The 21,371-nt window shown below is 36.9% G+C and overlaps 2 protein-coding genes and 1 pseudogene across 4 annotated transcripts in view; 2 read left to right on the top strand and 1 right to left on the bottom strand.

Moving 5' to 3' along the window:
• The first annotated feature begins 2,197 nt into the window (after positions 1-2,197).
• Positions 2,198-4,394, top strand: LOC132124797 (olfactomedin-4-like; annotated as a pseudogene).
• Positions 4,395-4,452: 58 nt separating this feature from the next.
• Positions 4,453-13,433, bottom strand: si:dkeyp-50b9.1 (uncharacterized). Of its 3 annotated transcripts, none has more exons than XM_059536746.1 (13): positions 13,264-13,433; positions 12,533-12,672; positions 11,100-11,235; positions 10,794-10,974; positions 9,575-9,739; positions 8,560-8,647; positions 8,226-8,350; positions 7,657-7,718; positions 7,510-7,576; positions 7,257-7,338; positions 6,016-6,091; positions 5,402-5,470; positions 4,453-4,754 (listed from the first exon to the last, which is right to left on the bottom strand). In XM_059536746.1, exons 2-13 carry the CDS (start codon positions 12,653-12,655, stop codon positions 4,645-4,647), a joined length of 1,284 nt encoding a protein of 427 aa, XP_059392729.1. In that variant the 5' UTR covers positions 12,656-12,672; positions 13,264-13,433; the 3' UTR covers positions 4,453-4,644. The 3 variants fall into 3 exon arrangements, with proteins under 3 accessions (XP_059392729.1, XP_059392728.1, XP_059392727.1); XM_059536745.1 differs by having other exon boundaries at positions 7,257-7,341; positions 12,533-12,669; positions 13,264-13,432; XM_059536744.1 differs by having other exon boundaries at positions 7,257-7,341; positions 13,264-13,431.
• Positions 13,434-14,503: 1,070 nt separating this feature from the next.
• LOC132125018 (sphingomyelin phosphodiesterase 3-like) overlaps positions 14,504-21,371 on the top strand; it is a 47,812-nt gene continuing 40,944 nt past the window's right edge. Inside the window, exon 1 of the mRNA XM_059536221.1 lies at positions 14,504-14,659. The gene's annotated coding sequence lies outside the window, so the exon portion shown is untranslated. The remainder of the gene's footprint in view (positions 14,660-21,371) is intronic.

Raw genomic sequence — 21,371 nt, 5'->3', positions numbered from 1 at the left:
GGTCTAGACAACAGTGGGCAAAAGTTGTCCAAGCAAGATGTTAAAGTGGAGTAAAGAGTGTCCGTAGCGCTGCTCGTGTCCAGAGCTGAAAACTGAGAGAGTGCAGGAAGTGAGGATGAAACCACAGAAGATAGGCGAGATGGAGAGAGTGAGCGTAGGTTCCGTTGAAAGGTGACCTGCGTTGGAGTGTGAGGCTCTTCAGGAGTAAGTGCTAGGTTAGCAGTAGGGCTGTGAATCTTTGGCAAGGCAGCGATTTGATTCGATTCATAGGTTTTCGATTCGATTCAAGAACGTTTTTGCAAATTTAGAACGATTCAATTCGATTCGATTCACAATTAAATTCGATTCGATTCGATTATAACGATTCGATTCTGCATTCTTTAAGTGCATTCACAGGATTATTTAAATGCTTCTACTAAATTCTTTAAATGCTTAGTCAGGGGGCAAATTACAGTAGCATTTATGGTTAGAGAACCATAGGTTAAAAAAAAACCCACTTTTGTCCATTATTAAATGCTAGTTTAATGATGCGACATGGCATACGTAAAAATTTATGTAAGCCAAGTTTTTAAAAAAGAGCTTAAAGAGTATTATGTATAAGCTAACATTTTGTCACACCAGGGGCGTAGCCATAATTTCAGAAGTGACAGAAATGTCAAATACAATCATTTTATGTATGTAGCCTATATAATAATAATAATTATTATTATTATTATTATTAATATTATTATTATTATTTTTTTTTTTACAAGGAATTATCTTCTTTTTTAATTACTTTTAATTAGCTGTAATAAATCAAATACACTGCTGGACAATAATCAATCATTTGTAATCGATATTTTTTTCCTAATGGCAGTTTTATGATTGTTTTATATACTAGGCTACATTTAATTAGCAATTATTTAAATTTTCTGCACAGAATAAGGTAGAAAATATACTTTATAGTTTCTGTACTGTAATAAATGTCAATTAGCACTGCATCATTCATAAATTGTTTGTGTTTTTTTTTTTTTTAGTTTCATCAGTTCATTCTGCTTTTATTCAGTTTAGCTGCAGATATAGCCTGGCACGTCTATGAGAGCGAGATCGCTTCTCTTTCAGTGTGAAAACGTCTTCATCTCTATTTAACTTTTCCTCTCCATCAGCGAATGATTCTGAGAGAAAACGTGCCAGATGTCTGCTTGCTAATGAAACAAACGCTACTTTCATGCATCTGATTATCAGATAAATCTCGCGCTCTTATTTCAAGGTCGTTGTTGCTGTGGTTAATTTTAAAAGTTTCCTTCGTATATTCGGTTCATCCGCATTGTTTAAAAACATTTATCATTCAATGGATCTGTGCGTATGATTTAGACACTTACATTTCTGTTCCGTCCATGCAATAAATACAGCTGTCGACGGCTCCGGTAACTCCGTAGGTAAGATGCAGAGAGCCATTGACAAACTACAGAAAAGTTAGCACTACTGGCCACGAGTCCTATAGATCACACGTCAGCTGCTTCAGAGACGAACGGAGCGCGAGCGCAATCCTGTGACAGTCTCAGGCGGTAAACGGTGGAGCGCGTGAAGGACCGATAAGAGGCACGATTCAGAACACTCTTCAAGGTCTCCATTAATTCGTGTGTGTAGTAATTTAATGTGTATACATTTTGAAAGCATTGAATCGCTATAGATTCGCGATTCATTCGATTCTTAGCATTTTGAATCGATTACGGTCCCAGATCGGTGATTCACGATTCAAAAATCATGTTTCAAGATCGATGCAAATGAATCGTCAGGGTTTGTAATCGATGCATCGAGAAAACGAGTGAATCGTTACACCCCTAGTTAGCAGTAATGAGGAAGTGGTCTGAGGTGTGCAGTGGAGCAACTGAAGAGTTGTCCACAGAGCAACAGCGCTTGTAGATGAGGTCCAGTTGGTTGCCTGATTTGTGAGTCGCTGTAGTAGACACTAGCTTGAGATCAAATGATGCGAGCAGAGTTTTGAAGTCAGCAGCCTGGGGTTTATCTAGGTGGATGTTGAAGTCACCAAGCAGTACCAGAGGAGTATCATCTTCAGGAAAGTTTGATAGCAGCACATCCAACTCCTCCAAGAAGTTTCCCAATTGACCTGGCCGATATATGACCACAAAGTGGATTTTAACAGGGTGGGTTACAGTAATGGCATGAGATTCAAATGAACCAGTACCTGTAGGTGATGGCTGAAGATACTCAAGTACTCAAGAAGCAATACTCAAGTGCTCTGTCGGTGTCCTTGCTCGGTGGAGTTGCGCAGGTAGAGTCGCCGCGACCGCTGCCTCGGTGAAACCTATCGCTTTTGTATTTACCTGATTACCTGTGATTGAAGTCAGCTGGCCACGCCTCACTATTTAACAGATCGAAACTGGCAGTCCCGCGATAGGCAAACGCAAAACCAAGCGCCACTTTCAGCACGTATTTACCATGGTAAGACACACACAATCTATATAAGGTCTATTCAGTATTATTACTACCCTCCTCCATCCCCATCCTTTTGATCATCAAAACTTAGCTTTCTGATATATGATCTTATGTATTTTATAAATATTGTTATACTGATATATCATTAAGTACATGAATGATATCTGCTTTGTTCTGTTGTTTACCCTAGGGGGGTTATAATTGCTGCTCTCCCTGCTCATTCAAATGTCTTCTGGCCCAGATCCGGGCCACACAATCAGTTTTCACTCGTTTTCCCAAGTACTGCAAAGAATGACGGCCCTGAAGTGGCCCAGAACTGGATTGAAGACTAGGGCTTTACACAAGGTAAAGTGTAAGCTTCTTATGGCAATTTCTACTTAATGGACTGCAATGCTTTTCAGATGATGCACATTACAATTGAACAGATTCTTGACTGCAATATCAATTAACTTTCTGAGTCAATTTCCAGATGAGGAAAACAAATGCAGAACTGCCTATGATGGAAGCCACTCTGCAGAACATCTCAGCCCATCTAAAAGCATTTGATTACCTGCACAAAAGTGCACAAAAGTGGACTGTACAGCGAACTTCATCTGCGACAGCTGAACCAAGAACTTGAGGAAATCCATCAATCTGTCAATGAAACACACATGCAGAACCCCCAAAAAGAGACACATAACCTGCTCAGTGAGGTAGACATTGCAACACATGATCACAAACAAATAATTCTGTAGACTTTTATTTTGTAATCAGTGTTTTCAAATCAATCTCAAATTAAAGATGATGACAGAATGATCTCAACAATATAAATGTAATCGTAACCACAGTTTAATGAGACCATTTGTTGTTCTCAGTTAAATAATGCAAAGAATGATGTCCAGAGGATGTACAGAGATGATTTCTTCAACCTAGAGACCATGAGGAAGAGGTTACGTGAGTTCAACAACCGTGCACAGAGTTGCAAGACCATACCAAATGATTTCAGAAGTAAGTACTTTACTGACTATCTGTAAGTTATTTTTTCTGGAGGTAGGATATAGAAACTTCTAAGGAATGGAATTGCTTCAAATGCTGTTTTCTGAATTCTGAATATGCAAAAAGTTTCTAACAAACAAAGAAACTGTCACTAAATTGCTTGCAGGTACTTGTCATCAGCGCACTATGACCAGAATAAGTTCTCCAGTTGTTACCAAGCTCAATTCCATCAGCAAGTCCTATATTTCTGGTGCTTGGGGCTGTGATGCCCTGCTAAGCAGTACAGAACACTATTGGGAACACTGTCTAGTGAGCGATCACAGGCGTGGCAACACAATCAGGATGTACAACTCACTTGAAGATTTCATGGCCAACAATTACTACCAAGATGAAGAGATCGCACCATTCTACAGCCACGAAAATGCTGTTCAGGGCTCTGGCACTATTCTGTATGACAATACTGTATTTTACCAATGCTACAACACCGCTAAAATCTGCAGCTTCAACATTACAACACAAGCAACCAAGCGTGTACAACTAGCTGGTGCTGGAATCGACAACAAGTTCCCTTTTTGCTACTACAGCTGTCGTGATTGGACCGATATCGACCTGGAGGCTGATCAAAATGGTGTGTGGGTGATGTACGCCACTGATGAGAACCACGGCGACATTGTTGTGAGCCGTTTAGAGCCAGTGTCACTCAATATCACTCATACCTGGAAGACGCGTCTCTTTAAGAGGTCCGTCACCAGTACGTTTATGGTGTGCGGGGTCTTGTATGCTACACACTTTGTTAATACTTACAAAGAAGAGGTGTTTTATGCTTTCGATACAACCACTGGTCAAGAGATAAACACTCTCTTTCTTTGGCTATTCCAGGAGAAACCTTCTCAAAAGGCAATCTGAACTACAATCCAGTTGATGGAAAACTCTACTTGTATAATGATGCCTATCTTTTAGCATATGATACCTTCTTCTAAATGCATTTCAAATGCAGTTACCCAATAAAAAGTGCATTTTGTTTTAAATTCAAAACTGGTTTGTTTTATTTCCCAAAGCTTTTATGTAGATGGTCCAGAGACATTTTACTACTCGCAACCAAGAGAGTGTCTCCCAAAAACATGACATTCAAAAACTACGAGACAGGGGTACAAATAAACATACAAACAAACAAATGCATAAATGTGAGAATAGACCTCAAACAAAATCTGCAGTAAAAGGTACAAAACTTTAAACTCCTGCACCCTCTGTTGTTTGGAAGGGAGGTTCTTCAGACTGTGCTGTTTCTTGCTCTTGTGTTCCTGGTTTTGCATGATCCTGTTCAATTAGTCCCTGATCATCTGGAAAGTACAAAGACAATCCAATATATCCTACACACTTACTCAAACATTAGCTTTCCTGAGACTAAAGCAATTACAAAGCACTTTATTGGATGAGCTATATTTGAATTCTGGTACAACAGCCAGTGTTTACACACTTGCTTTGTTTACCTTGCATAACAATTTTTCATTTTTCAAGTCTAAAGTGGCTTATTACTTCAATAAATGTATTTTTAGTTTGACTGGAGAAGACTGGCCATATGGACCTCTTCATACACTCATTATTGTGCCTCTCTTCGCTTTTGATTTTATAGACAGGATTGATCTTATGGTTTTTTTTCTTCATCCCTCACTGTGGAGCCAGTAGTGCTTTATGAGCCATCAGAACCCAGCCCACAGCTTTATGAGTCACAGGCTAGAAGACAAGTGGCTCGTATAATTGGAGGTGCGAGCAAAGGTTAGTCTGAGCTTGTTATTGGTTAGGTGCTTCAAAAGAGTATCATAGTTGCTGATTCAGTATGACAGGCTGGGATTTTGTGAGTAACCATTATACAAGCACATGAGCATTTCAGAGCAACTGTTTGAATCAGCTAAGATTGGAGGGTATCGCAGTTCATGTGTTACTTGCAGCTGCAAGATGAAAAAAAAAATAAAATAAAAATACTCACCTGAGTCTGAAGCAATATTGTCTAACAGTTCTTTTGTGTTCTTCAGCCTGTACATCAAGAACTTGTTTTCTACAGAGTTTGTAAATATGAATAAAATAAATTTTCATTAAATTAATTAAAAATTATTTTCAGTGATTTATAATATTTTTAAGTTCTTTAAAAATATATATTTTTAATCTTTAACATTTTAGCAACCTTTAACCTTTTCCATCATCTAACTTAAAAGTCCCTAAGTATAAATTGTACACCTGCATATTAAATTGGGAGATAATAACCACAAAAACAAAAATATAACCTAGATATATTAATATACATTTAACCATTATAAAACCAGATTACAATAAAAAAATGGGAATAGGGAAGTGGAAAAGATAAAATGTGAAAAAAATGGTTAAAAAGATCAGGAAAAATTCATTGAAAGAAATAGGGTTAGGAAGGTAAGCGTTAAGGGCCTAACCTATTTAATGATTAAACTGTCCAATATTATACACCAAATGACCAAAATGCTTTTTAGACTTGACTGGTACAGGTGCTTTAACCCTCACAATTGTGTTCTGTGTAAAACAGGCAGGCAAATATTGAGGTATAACAAATTTGCACCTGTACAAACATACCTATATCATGGCGCTTTCGTTTTTCTTGTTCCAGCTTGGAGTTGAGGCGGTCCACTTCCTCACGTTTTAGATCTAGCTGAAAAGCCAGTCACCATGGAAGCATGTGATTATGTACACACACACACACACACACACACACACACACACACACACACACACACACAGAGTGAGAGAGAGATACATGTGCAACATGACAGAAACACAGAGTCTGTATGATTATAATGCACTCAATTAAACTCCCCCCAATTAGCCTTTCGCCGAGCCCCGCCCCCCTTAGTTACTGTTGCTACTTCCGACAAACAAATGGTCAAACACGACCAGCGCGACAGATTGCCATGACGGGAAGAGGTATACCCGTGCGTGTCAGTGACCTTTTTTGGAGCAATACCTCAGAGAAATCCTCCAGATCGAGGCAAAAGGGGTTACAGTATGCAGTGACAACTCCTCCAGACAATCTCTCGGGGTATCTAGTGTAGAGCTGAAGATCTTTGCCCGAACCCGACGGGACCGGGCTTAATTTATATCATTTCACACGGCTCGGGCCGGGCTCAGGCTTGCGCGGTAAATGAGCGGTCATGGGATGTGTTTCGATCAACGCGAGAAAGATGCGAAAATAGATGCTGAGGAGTTGAAACGGAGGCTTGCCTCTGTCAATTACGTTTTTTTTTTTTAAGAAAGACTCGTTTTTATTGGTGTGTTGGCCTATTTATATGCTAAATGAGCCTATACCTAGGGCTATTTAGAGTGCTGAGATGTTACGATGTTACAGAGGACTTATTTTATTTCTTTGTTCAAACTTCCAAGTGGTCTATTACGTTAGTCATGTATAAATTATGTTAAAACATGTATAAATGACTCATTCTTGACAAAAGGCAAAAGAGCTGCATGCGTGCGCACATTTGAATAATGTCGGGCTGTAAACGGGTTCGGGCTTTAAAAAAGCTGTCAATCAAAATGTACTTGTCGGGCTCGGGCCGAAATCTGTCGGTCTCGGGTCCTGTCAGGCCTAAATTTTAAGGTCCGATTACAGCTCTATTCTAGTGTCCGACTTACAAACGCCGTGGCGCACCGCTTCACCATCTTGCTTGGAGTCAAAGTTTGTCGGAACTGCCTCACATAGTAACGGTTGCTATGATGTGTGATTGGACAATGGCCGTTTTGGGGGAGAGGCCGGCAAAAGGCTAATTGCAGCTTTCGATTTGTAAGGGCATGTTCAAATATCATGCAAAATGTAATATCACCTGTTTGCGTAAGATCTTGACCTCTTCGAGTAGTCTCGTCACACACATTACCTGTTGCTGATATGCAAAGAGAGCCTGCGACCTTCTAAGAAATAGAGACATTATTACCCTAATTGTCAGATGTTGCTCAATATGCTTTAGATTATTTTTAGAGGTGCTTGCAAAGATAACTGCTCATATTTAGAGTTAGGACAAATTTAGTAACTACCCAGCAACACCCAGCAAATGCATAATACAATGAATATTAACTCACGCCACATCCATGTTCAGCTCCACCTCTCGTAAACTCAGGGAGAAAACTGGATTTCTCATTTCTAAGTCTAGAGGAAAATGTGTAGAATGAAAACATGAAGTTGTAAGTGTGTGTTCATGAGTTTGTATGTGTGTGTGTATGCTTTACCTGTAGTAAAGGGTGGCAGGTAGCTCATGAGAATACTGTTAGTCCAATCATCTTTCAGCTCTCTTTATAATATACAAAAATTAGAGTTAAGGTTATAGAGTACCATCAAAACTAATTTTTAATACCAATGCTGGATTACTGTTTTTAAGTGTATTACCAGTGTTATTTCATTTTAAAGCGTCTAATAACTATTTATGAATATTTCAATATTGAAAAATAAATTTAAAATTAAATAAATGCATTAACGACAGAAACATTTTAGGTTTATTGCAATTAAATATTTGAATAGATATACATCCAAAAAATGTTAATAAATAGTAATTTTCATGCTACCACAGTCATATACCACCTAGCCTACAGATGGCACTGTTTGTAAACTTTCAACAATAAAAAACTAAATAGCCAGAAACTCCTGTCTCATATCTGCTGTCAATAGAGACACATTGGTCTCACAGAAAGAGCCAGATGTTTGTTGAATGATCAGCATAAAGTCTTGTTTAAAGTCAGTTTTTAGCTAATTCTGGCCAAGAACGAGTCACTTGTTGTTGTGTGGCATGCATTATCCGTACTTGAACTGGTCATTGAGCAGAGGGTCATCGGTGAGCCCGTGGAATTTGAAGAAACCTATTGCATCAGTGTCAGCGTGGGCAACAAGTGTATCATATTTCCCTACTATAGACTGAGTCTTCAAAAGCTGAAACAAAAAAATATAGGAAAAAGTACAAAAAAAAAAAAAGATGCCAACAACAGAGGGCAGTGTCTATGCAAAATACAAGCTTATAGGCTGTGTTCATTAAACAATTTGTAAAGACACAGCAGCACTGAAATACACTGTCATTTGCAAAGTAGAACAAGTACAAGAAGATTGAGAAGGTCCAAGTAGAAACTTTTGTATGTGTTTACCTCCATTATGTAGCTGCCAATCCCAAGGTGCCGGTATCGTTTCCTAACAGCCAAAAGAGACAGCTGAAGCACCATGTCTCCTGTAGATCTACAATTCACAGACAGAAGCAGACGACTACATATCATTGTTCTTATTACGTTAGCTTATGTCTTAATTTAATTCACATTAAGTTTCTGAGAAACATCCATTTTAACTGTCACAATAAGACAGGTTATTGTGAGGATGTGTGTGTGTGTGTGTGTGTGTGTGTGAGGCAGACGCTTGAGGTTTAACTAAACCACAGGCCATGTGGAAGCGATTGGCACAAATACAGAGTGCAGAAGAGGGAAAGGAGAGAGAGGAAGCCATAGTCTCTCGTTGACTGGAAATAACACCCCACAGCCAGCAGGGCAGGGCAGGTTTCTCCACTCTTCAGCCCCTCTGGACTGGAAATAGACTCAGGGTGGAGCAACACCATTCAGTGGGATCTCATAATGACAAGGCTTGTTTCAGTTTGATGATATAAATAAAGTCTTTTTTAGGAATCCTGGATGGAATCCACTCATAAAGAGCTTAAATGCTGACTGAGGCTATGGGAGGGACAGTCAGGCGCTTGTTCTTACAGCTGGACAGAGTTTGATTTGTATGTGTGGGTTGTAGGTACAGTAGAAGATGATTCTGCACAGAAAGTATTCTGTGAGGTAGACGTGTGTGTGAGTGTGTATGAAAATCCCTTGTAGCCAAATAGTGTGACAATGCTTTGTAGATTGCAACAAACAAGAAGTTTATCTCATAATTTACATTTTGTGTAATATCCATATTTTGTCTGTGTAACTTCCTCTTCATTGCAAAAATGACTGTAAAATGCAATTGATAAAGATTTACTGCATTGCCAGATGATGTTATGAGATGCTAACAGAAGAAAAGTATCTCGATTTTAAAGCATTAGTGTTTTTTCTTCTTCACAAAATAGTATTATATGGCTCTTTTGCAGCTGTTTGATTGAATCAGACACAGTGCTTGTGCTTTGCTTACAGTATCTTGAGTTCGTAGCAGGCAGCAGCCATGATCAAAGATTCAACTCCCACGGCGGATGGCAGAATCTTTCCGTCTTCTTGTTGTACTGCTCTTTTTTCTTTCCTATCTCTCGCTCCGTCAACAAATTTCTGGAGGCCTTCACAGAATTGCTCCCAAGACCAACTATGGAGAACAGAGAACAAACTTTTTTTTTTGTTTTTTTGTTTTTAGATAATCCTGGTAGGTGACCATAATTGGATACAGTTGTCAAAAAAATTGTATAACACAGTTGTGTTGGCATAGAAACAAACGTGCATGGTGACATTTGTCAATGTAATTGATTATAATAAGGTCATGATGATCTCTGTCAAATGTCCTTCTGAAATGTAATAAATTAATATATAAAAATGCACTTCTTTCTAGATCTACGCCTATAGGGGTAGAGATAGAGCTGATAAGGAACGCTTGGCAAACTGTTTGCCACGGAGGAAAAGGGAAAAGGCTCTTATAATCCCATTATCTTTAACAGAATCAACAAACCATTTATGACGAGTCATGTTCATATTCACTCTCCTTAATTCTCAATCATGACTTAATGAATGACTTTGTTTTTAGTCATTTTCCACACAAAGGTATCTTATGATTTCAGAAGACTTTAAACAGTCATTTTTATGATACTTATATATCTGTTTTGGAGTTTTACAGTATAAACCTCCATCCACTTTTGTTGCACAGTATTAAAAGTAGTAGTTCTTTATGAGCTTTTTGGGTTCCATGAAGAACCTTTAACATCCATGGAACCTTTCCATTTCATAAACAGTTCTTTATTGGGAAAAAAAGTTTCTTCAGATGCTCTTCACACTAAGAAGAAAATAATGGTTCTCTGAAGAACTGTTAACTGGAAGGTTCTTTGGGGAACCCAAAATGGTTCTTCTATCTATGCCATAGTAAATGTTCCAGAAATGGGTTTTAGCAGTAAAGCCATAGAATATATGGCTTCACTGCTAAACCCCATATTTGGAACCTTTATTCTTAAGAATGTATTGCACAATGTGAGCTATACAAAATAATCAACCTCCCATGTGACCAATTTGAAATGTGCTTGGGAAAATCTTTCACCGTCATTATGACATTCCCAATTAAATGGATTCCAAATGACTGGATTTTGCTCACGGAAATTTGCAGAACAATAGAAAATGTGATCACACTATTAGAATTACTTAAAAAAAATCTTAACCTGATACTTGTCTCTGTTGCTATCATCTCCTCTGAGGTTTCCTCTGTACTCTCTTCAGAGTCGCTGTATAGCTCAGTCAGCAGCTTGTGTGTGGAATCAGCTTCCACTTTTGCTTTACAGGGTACTGGGCTCAAATTTGTTCCCTTTTGGGAAGCTCTCCCTCTATAGTCCTCTAAAACATCTGCAAAGAGAATTCAGCATAAAATAGCCTTAGGCCAACACTCATTCTATATATAGAATCATGTAGGATATTTATATCACTAGCATAATTTATGCTCTGTTGCCCAACCAAGGTGAATTACATACCTGCATGGTCTTGTGACAAAATAATAGTATGTATCCCAGGGTAGTGTACTGTTTCATGCACATCTCTGGGGCCAATTTCAGGCAAAGAGGTGTCCAATAGAGCCACCACAGCCCGCAGAACATCATCATTTTTTACCTGCAAGACCAAGACAATTTACATATTCATATTTATCACAGTACAAAAAAAAATCATAACATCTGCCTCAGGTAATGTAGAAAAGAGCAGCGGACTCAAGAACACTCATAGATCTGGTGCAAACCAGTGCAAGAGGCCAACTGTCTGCATCGTGACACCCACCCCCCACACCAATGTTTGCAAAGCTCTGGCTGAGAAAAAAATCCATTCAATTAAGACTGGGAGTTCCTGGACAACACGAGGGGAGGCTGAAACGTGACCTATATTGCCAATCGTGCTGATGCTTTAATTTCATATTTTGAGGAATAAGAGCAATAAAAGCTCAGATAATATTTCAAAAACAAGGAGGGAGTTAATATGCAGAAAGGAAGTGGAATACAGCACTCAATAATCAATAAACATCAATGAAGGGAAAGCAAGCAAGATGATAAAAGAGGTTTAGTGGGATTGAAATGAATTAGCGTGTGGGTGGGCGTAAGTGTATAGGCGTGTATGAGGCAATTTGGCATATTTACACTGTTAGAAAACCAAGTCAGATGCCTACGGAGGAAGCATTTAAGGCACATTTCTGATGCAAAGGCTTTTCCAAAAGGTACGCAACTTAATTATGTTGCCTGCTAAGACACCTTTTTGGGCCTAATTCAATTGAATATCTCCTCAGTGGAGAATGCAATCCAAGAATGTACTCCAACCATCTCAGTGAAAAATAAATCCAATGGCAGATTAGGTGAGAGTGATGATACATTCTAATGAAAATATATATTAATAAAACTATATTTCATTAAATATTTAAAATATGATATTTTAAAATGATATTTCATCAAATGGAATATTGGAACATTATTATTAAATAAAAAATACACAAAGTTAGAGTAGAAAATACAATTTCAGTCATTCTGCTTCAAAAATTCATGTTTAATTCAATGTGTTACTTGCCATTTATTTGTAATTATTACTTAGCAATTCAAAACATTTTTTTTCAGTGTAATAAATGTTTAGATTTTTTATTTTAGTTAACTAAACTAAATTTGTGTTTATCCATTTGATTTATTTAATGTATTTGAACTGACAAAATACAAAAAGTTATCTCAACTTTTGAAAAGTAAAAAAGAAAAAATGCAAAAAAGAAACAAATGATAATTTTAATAATCAACAACAGTTGGGTATTTAATTACCCACCCAGATCTAAATGTATACCTGTATAGAAAATAAAGTTTATTTTGGCCTTTTAGTGTGATATCAATCTAGTTATTTGGAAAGAATCTGAATCTAAAATAAGAAAGAAATGTATGTTAACCATAGGCAGAATTGTAGGAGCATCTCTGGTCTGGAAGAGTTCGTGGAAGTTGACTATGATGGGCTGAGCACTAAAATCACCCCTGAAGTGGACACTGTGGAGACGAACCATGCATCCCTCCATCGCTCACAACAGACCTGCTAAAATAAAAGAGACACATTAATGAGCATTCATTAAATGAAACATTAGGACACTTGCCCCTGCTGTAAGAGTTTCACAGAGGGGATGGGGCTACCTGTCACAACTATATCCTCATGGCTGTAATCTGTTTTTTTTTTTTTTTTTTTTGTATGGGAAATTAGTTTCAATTATTTTTTGTTTTGTCCATAATATACTGTTTTCTTTTTAGCGGTGTTAAATTTACTATAATACATTTAAATGCTGCTGTTTTGTGGAAGATTGGGGACTTTTTTACCGTAAGTTGGCGTTTTACTCTATTATTTATTGTGAATTACCCATAGTGGCCAGCTGTGGACACAAACGGGCGTTTAAATAAACTGCATTTTACTCCTAGCTAAAAAATAAGTTGCCAGTATGCCGAGTTTTGCACAGAAGTTGACGTTCAAAAATAAAACAACCGTTGTAAATAATAATGGGAGTGTGACAATTTAACCCGGTCTCCTGTGCATTTGTTAAATTAATTGTTAAAACAAAACTGTGTGTAATAGGCTATTTATTAATATATACATATATACATATATATATCTGTAAACAATTAATAAACGTAATACCTTCAATGCCTGCTTCAGAAGTGTTGACAATTTGGCCACCTTCCGTAGCAAACTTGGCTGCGTTGTGCTCGTCACTTGGATAGCGAGTGTATCTATGGCAACGGTGGAGCTGGAAATCAATCGCAGTGTCTCCTGGGATTTGCAGTCCCCAATAATGAACATGCGATGACCGCGTAGGATGGTGTGGTTGATTTCCCACTTGATGGCTCTTAAAGTGACAGTGATACCAAAATGTCTGCCATATTTTACACACCATCGAACATGGTATTAACACACGAGGAAAAATATTGTAGTCACTTTCAGAACATGTTCAGATGATGACTTATAGATAGATAAACCTACAATCAAAATCATCCCATAACTGCAGCAAACTCTCATATAGACACTATTCAATTTATCTTTCCTGTTTGCGTGAACACGGCTATTTGTAAATGTTATGTGTGAGGCTGGTCTCATCCGCTTCTAGCTATGTTTAGCTGTACAAAGCAGCAGGTTTTGCTGCTTGATATTGAAAAGTGGTGTGTCTTATCATATTAATGTATTACCTTAATTATGAACAAACTGGTTTGCAGTGCAAGTTTATTTTATATATCGCCTTTCTGCAAACTCAAATTCGCTTTACAATATCAAATCAGATAATATGACAGCAGACAGATAAACAAAATACAGATTAACAAGGAATCAATGACAAATTTATATATTTGGGATTCCCATGTGCTCAAATAGCTGAAGAAAAACTCCATGATAGTGTTTTCAGGACTTTAAAATAATAATCATAATAAATAATAATAATAATAATAATAAAATAAACTTGGAGAGACTGATGGACTTGTTCAGAGAACGATGACAAATTTACCATCACTCCCATAGATACTGCATTTTAGAAACACCCTCGCATTTGTAATTTCATGCAAATGTGATATAATGCATATAGGCCTATAGAGTTATAAATGTACATAATAAAGCAGAATTGAAAAAAAAAAACCTTTCAAGGATTTACGATGCTGATGACCGTTGAAACGCGTCATCTCATCACAGTTTTGTGAAAAGGGTCCATTGTTGAGATTTGGCCCCATGCTAGTCCAAATTGAACAAACTGAACAAATCATTTAGTTAACCGATTGACTGAAAAGATTCGAATCGTGTAGATGAATCGGAACACTGGTGTGTGTTGGGTGGGGTCTCGGAGCCTGATGGGCGTGGCGTCGGTTGGCCTGGCGGTGAGTGACGTCAGTGGAGCTGTTCAAAGCGCGCTGGTGCTGGAAAGAAACTCACGTCGTCGTCAGCAGTTGCTTCGCGGGGCGGAGAGGCGGACCACGGCGAAGGAAATCAGATATCTGGAAACGGGCACGGAAATAGCGAAAAAGGAGACACTCACCTGTTAGACTACTGAACTGTGAGTATTGAAAACACCCCATTCGACCGGTTTAAATTAAAGTTACGGAGCGAGCTGAAACGGGTTTGCCTGTGAGTGTTTCAGCATCATCTGCCACGCTTCTTTGTGCGCCTGGAAGGGGTTTGTTCTGTTTAATTGTGAGACTGTTTATTAATTTGTTACACAGAAACGCTCTGCCTCTGGCTTTAAAGCTTTAATTTCGTGGCACTATTGGAGGGAAGCTATTTGAATGATATTTGCATGCGCATGGGACTGTGTTAGACTCGTATGGTTGATCACTTATCCACAGAGCACTGATTCCTTCTGACAAATGCAGTTGCCCCCATCAGCCATCCATTTGAGCCAAGGCATGCATTTAGAGACTGGTATGCTTTACTGCACCTACTTCCACAGAGATGTGTATATGTCAATGTTTACAGTTTCAAAATTAAAAATGAAAGGTGAATTTCTGTGAATCACAGCATTGTGGAAATAAGTAGCTTAAATCCATGTTTGTATAAGCATACTTTCAAATAAGATGGTGTAGAATTGAGTGATGTAGTGTAATGGTGTGATTTAGTGTTTAATTATAAACCACAGATCAAGGTGTGGCAGCCACAGCGTCTGTGTTTCTTCAACCCTGTTTGTCTAGTTCTTCTTTATACACCTTCTTTTTATACAAAAAATATTCAGACATAATTTTAAGATTTATAAATTTGAATTGTATATATTCAGATTCAGATTTAGCATAAAAAAACTTATAAACTTTGCACATTTGTCAGCCATACATAAGTGGAACGGGTACATTGTCTGTGCTATTGTAGTATAATAAAATGATTTATATTATATAACTATATATGAATGCTAAATATTTACTATTTTTAATACTTTTTAACTGAATAAATGTAATTGTTTTCACAATATTATGCTGATTCTAAGCAATTTTGATAAATGCATTATGAAAATGTTAAATGTAAAAATGATTAAAAAATTAAATGCAAATAGTAATAATAAACTCCTAACTATAAACTTAATCTTACATGTTTCCTACCAGTTTCATTTATGTATGACTGACAAATATGCATCACATTAAGTTTGTTTTCACAATATTATGCTGATTCTAAGCAATTTTGATAAATTCATTTTGAAAATGATATATGTAAAAATGATTTATAAATCAAATAGATGCAAATAGTAATAATAAACTCCTAACTATAAACTAACTCTTGCATGTTTCCTACCAGTTTCATTTATGTATGACTGACAAATATGCATCACATTAAGTTTGTTAGTTTGTTGATGTTAAATGTGTATAGGCCTAGTCTAAATGGATGAATGTTTTATATAAAATTCAAATAAATTCTGGCATTATTTACTCACCTCATGTGGTTCCAGACCTGTTTGATTTTCTTTATTTCCATGGAGCACAAAAAAGGAGAATTTTTGAAGAATGCATTTGAATTGATTTTTTTCCACCCAAATGCAATAAAAATATTTAAAAAATCATACAAATGTACATACAAGTATTCCATATGACTTGTGCTGTATTGCAAGTCTTCAAAGCTATTTAGATTTTTTGTGAGAAAAAAGCCCGGGTTGGAACAACATTAGAGTAAATAAATAAAGTCAGCATTTTTATTTTTAGCCAAACTGTACCTTTAACATGCTCTGCTCACTAATGGACTATTGTCGTTTCCCCACCTGCGTGATGTTAAGCATCATTATTGGTGGATCACTTTGGCTTAGCCATTAAACCTCCCATGTTGTTTCCAGATTTACAGCAAGCCATTTTTCCTCCGGTCTTTAGAGAGCCTCTCAAGATAGGCATTAGGCCAAGTCACGACAGTGGGCGAGGGAAATGTGGTCACTGTATTGAAATTAGTGATGACGCAGTCCTAATCCGACACAGCGGGTCATTTTCTCACTGGATTTGCTGAAGTTTCTTCATTAGTGCACATTATCTGAATGCGAGACAAGCTCAGGACATCAGACAACACCGGTTCATGTCAAATACTCCAGTCAGGGTGCCAAAACGGCCATCAGGAAGTGTTCACGTAGGTTTCTTGGGCAGATAGCCATTATGCCATTAGAGGAACAGCTGAGAGGAGCTTGTGCCATCCTAATATGCTTCTTAAGAGCTGAAAAGCATGATACATTTAATCTGCCTGAGCAGGATGTGCTTCAGTGGAAGCCACAAAATAAATAGATACTCTCCTGAATGACATAATGTAATTCTTAAAAGTTCAGTTCCACTCTTTAGTTCTCTTGTTGTTTCTTCTGTTTGCATTTTAGTCTCGTGTAACCATACAGCATGTGGGTGACTAAAATTAGGGGTACTTTTTACTAGTGTGAGTAAATACCTTTATCACATCCTGGTCAATCTTCAGATGGATTTTGGTATATTTCTTGATGATGTGGACTGAGATGTTTGCCCTTTTTGGAGAAAGTTGGATACATATATATTTTGAGATTTAGATAGACTTTTAAGTTATTTAGCAATCAGTTAATTTTGAGCTTTATCATTAAAATAAAAAATAAAAATGTATTGTGTGTCATTAAAATTGTACTGTACAAAGAACTAAATCATTGCAAATTAATATTGTAATTTAAGTACATTCCATCGATTAACAACCCTTATAGTTTACAGTAAGTCTTCAATTGTCTAGAAGTTATCTTAAAAAATCAATTCCCCTATGGAGAAAATGAATGGGATTTTTTCTACCGGAAAAACTATATTATAACTAGTGCTGTCAAACAATTAATCACGATTAATCACATCCAAAAAAATATATGTATGTGTGCTGTGTATATTTTTATGTATATATAAATACACTGACATGCATGTATATATTTCATTTTTTTTATTTTTATATATTAAATATATTTATTTATAATATAAAGTATATTAATATAAATATATGCCTGTAAATACATGTAAACATTTTTCATGCAAATGCATGCATTTTTATGCAAACACAAACTTTTATTTTGTATGCGATTAATCGCGATTAATCATTTGACAGCACTAATTATAACCTATAAATTAAAACTAAAATTATTTTTTTCTCCTAAACCTATCCAGGGACAGTTCCTCTAACTAAAGAAACATCCATATATAGATGATCTCCATCAGTTTATTTTTTTATTACTCTTTTATGTTGTGTTTTAGCTTGATCGTGAATGTAAAGTGTGACTACTGTCTCCCTGGCAGCTCTGGAGTGGTTGTGAACCACATGGGCTGGATTTACTCAGATCTTGTGTCAGATGGCTTGTGTTTGTGAAGTTTTGCGTGAGGCCATTTGTATTAACAAAACAAGATGGAGAAGAGCCAGACTAGTTTATTACATTTGTACGCTGTACAGAAAACTTTAATTGGCTATTATTATATGTCAGTCATTTGCACATGCACATTTATAGTCAGAGTTTTTTATTTTTATTTTAATCAAAATATTTTTTGGTCCCACTTTATATTAGGTGGCCTTAACTACTATGTACTTAAATTAATTATTTGGTACAATGCACTTATTGTGTACATACATGTTTTTACGTTGTACTTATATTTAAAAAAATAATAATTGTATGTAATTACATATTTAATTAATTTCTGTAATTACTTTTATAATTAACTGTTGACCCACCTCTTACAACTTAACCCACCCTTAAACCTACCCATCCCAACAAACCTGTCTCTAATCTTACCCATATCCCACCTCAATAGCAGCAAAAGTGTTTTGCAATACAATTTGAACACAATAAGTACATTGTACTTATTTTTGATGTAAGTAGTTAAGGCCAGCTAATATAAAATGAGACCCATTGTTACACCAGGAATTTTCATCTTTGGAATAATTTTAATTAAAAAATTTAACCTTTATTTTCTCGCACTTGCATATGGCCATAAATGTACCCTCAAAACCATTCCCACCCACACCACACTACTAACCCAAGAATAAGAATATGGTGTGAGATTTTAAGTGCACAACATAGCACATTGTGTTATTTTCCTCAATCTCAACCGTAAATGGGAACACGGAATCCGTCAACAGCAATCTGTGTAGCAGCAGGGTGGATTGTGATCGTGACGAGGCAGTCTATTTTTAGGACAGGTCTTTAGTATTTCTACAGGTCAACAGATGTTACACTAGGGGAGTGCTGGGCCAGAAATAGGGCAGGTATAGCACAAGGGTGTGTGTGTGTGTGTGTGTGTGTGTGAATGTGTGAGTGTTGGGCACAGCTTGTTCAGGCTCATTCACTGTGCTGAATTTCAAGGATGCTTTTGAGTGCTGAATGACACGGCGGGAACAGTGAATCTGTTCTGTGTAAGGTTTGCTCATGTTTTCTCATGCTGTGAGGGGTAAAAGAAATGTTTGCACATGGAAATTTCATAGACAAGTACTGTATATTCAAAAATACATGCTTGAAATCATAGTTTTTTTTTAGATGGTTTTAAAGGGATAGTTCATCTAGAAATTTCTATTTTTTAAAATCATTTACTCACTACTCTAAACCAGTATGACTTTCTTTCTTACTAAAGGAGACTGTGCTGGTTGCTGCTTTCTGTAAATTTACAATGAAAGGGCACTGAGGCTACAAGTTTTAATTTAGGATGTAAACAAATCATAATAGTATCATAAACATGGTCTGTTTGACTCGTGCACTATGTTACCAGTCATTTTAAAGCCATATGATAGTGCTAATTGTGAAACAAAGAAACATTCAAGCTGATAATAAAGCAGTAACGTCTGATGCAATGAATCGCACAGTTGAGTCGGCTGATTTGATTTACAAAACTAGTCCAAATGATTCATTCACAAATAATCAAATGCCATTTTAAAGGATGATACCCATAATGGCTGATGCTGAGACATATTTATGTATTTCTGTTTCATAAACACCATAAAAGTATCACAAACACAGTTCATAAGATTTGTGTTCAACATTCCAAGCCATTCTGATTGTTCTGTGCAAGCAAAATATCAAAATTCAACCAAGCAGTAATGTCTGATTCAGTGAATCGCTCATTTCAATCAAATGATTTGAGTCATAAAATCAGTCTGACTCATTTAGATTTCAGTCCTGATTTTTCAAATTCAAGTGAGTTTTTGTTCAAATTCTAGTGGCATATGCTGGTACCAATTCATGCATTTTGTTTTATAAACATAAAACTATCATAAAGTTGGTCCATATGAATAGTGATATTCCATGCCATTCTAATTCCATGCCATAGTGCCCTGCAAGGAACACACCAATTTCAATGCCATTATTTATTTATGAATCAAACAGCAATGCCAGATTCATCGATTAATTGATTGATTAATTTGGTTCTCTAATTCAGCTCACAATAAACCCTATAGATCTATTAATAAACAGATTTATAGCTCAATGTGCCTTCATCCCTCAATCCAAATTAGCTTTTCAAAAATTCATTCATTTTGAAGGGTGTGGAATAGATCTTAAAGGTACAGTTTATCAAAGTTTTTATTTATTTTCGCTCATGACCAAATGTTGGGCAGCAAATGAATTTGGGTCCCATTGACTTCCATGTTATACTGTACAAAAAATATTTTGGGAGTCAACCCCAAAACCATTTGTTTTACTGTCCCTTTAAATAATCTGTTTAACAGGAAGATCTGAGCCATGTTAACCTTTGAATCTGACTGTGTTTTTAGTCGGATTTAAAAATATGCACATGCACAGTGTCGTGATATTTCATATGTTTTATGAATGTGTGCGTGTCTGTTTACATCTTAGATACACTTGTACTAAATAAGGTATTTTTGCAACCTTTTTGAATCTTCAGTGTCCGTTCATTGTAACTGCATGTAAAATTGTGTGGAAAATCACACACACACAAAAAATAAATAAATAAATACAATTATAAATAAATAACGGCAGCCTTTCATTTTTACATTTTTAGGTGAACTGTCCCTTTAAATCTGCCTGAAGAACAATATTTACCTTACCATTTCTGAGGCAGACTTCTCTCCTGTGTGTATGTGTGTGCTGGCTGATGTTGGCAGTGCTCTGTGAACAGCCTGCATTAACATGGAGAGATTAGTTGTCCTGTGCTGGTACACAGGGAAATATGAATGCAACGAGAGAGAAGGATTTGGTTTTTGTTCAGTTAATCTGCCAGAGCAGTGTGATACGATTGTGTGTGTGTGCCCTTGTAGGTCATTTATAGAACATCGGCTCTGTGCTCAGCTCTGGTTTTAACACTACCTAGCCATCCATCCATTAATGGATTGACAGACATTTGGTGAAGTGATATGTTATTTTGATATAGGATGGCTTTAGCTGTGTGATAATGATAATCATAGTAATTGTGGGAAGCACTTGTATAGATAGAGGTAACTGTGTTTGATGTGATTGGTAGCTGGAGTGTGTTTGCTTAGGATCCGTGCTTTGCTTTGTGGCTCCATCCCTATTTTAGGGCTGTGGTTATGGGAGAACCTCCAGTTAAGACTCTCAGCCCAGCCTGGTTGTGGGTGTATGCACTCAAGGCCATGTCTGTTGGTAGATTACAGAGGGCGCTTCGGTTCAGAACCACCCTAATGCTCCCTGCTCTTTCCGTCACAGGCCGCTCAGCTTTGGGATGATGCCTGTCATTACCTGCAGGATATGAGCTGACCTTGAAACAGATGAGAGGCTTTTCTGGTGAAGAGATGTGCTTGTGTGCAAGACGGAGTTGGAAATGTGTGCTAGTGGGGGAATTATCAAATCATTTCTGGGG

Source organism: Carassius carassius, chromosome 43, assembly GCF_963082965.1.
Source record: "Carassius carassius chromosome 43, fCarCar2.1, whole genome shotgun sequence".
NCBI classification, from domain to species: domain Eukaryota; kingdom Metazoa; phylum Chordata; class Actinopteri; order Cypriniformes; family Cyprinidae; genus Carassius; species Carassius carassius.
This window is presented reverse-complemented; position numbering and strand designations above follow the sequence as displayed.

What these genes read in the sequence shown, in the direction of transcription:
- si:dkeyp-50b9.1 (XM_059536745.1), bottom strand. Translation starts at nt 12,655, where the DNA reads ATGGAGGGATGCATGGTTCGTCTCCACAGTGTCCACTTCAGGGGTGAT. An exon ending in GCAACAGAGACAAGTATCAG is followed by an intron (nt 9,740 to 10,793) that starts GTTAAGATTTTT and finishes TGTTCTCCATAG; the next exon opens with TTGGTCTTGGGAGCAATTCT. An exon ending in CAATATTGCTTCAGACTCAG is followed by an intron (nt 4,755 to 5,401) that starts GTGAGTATTTTT and finishes TGTACTTTCCAG; the next exon opens with ATGATCAGGGACTAATTGAA.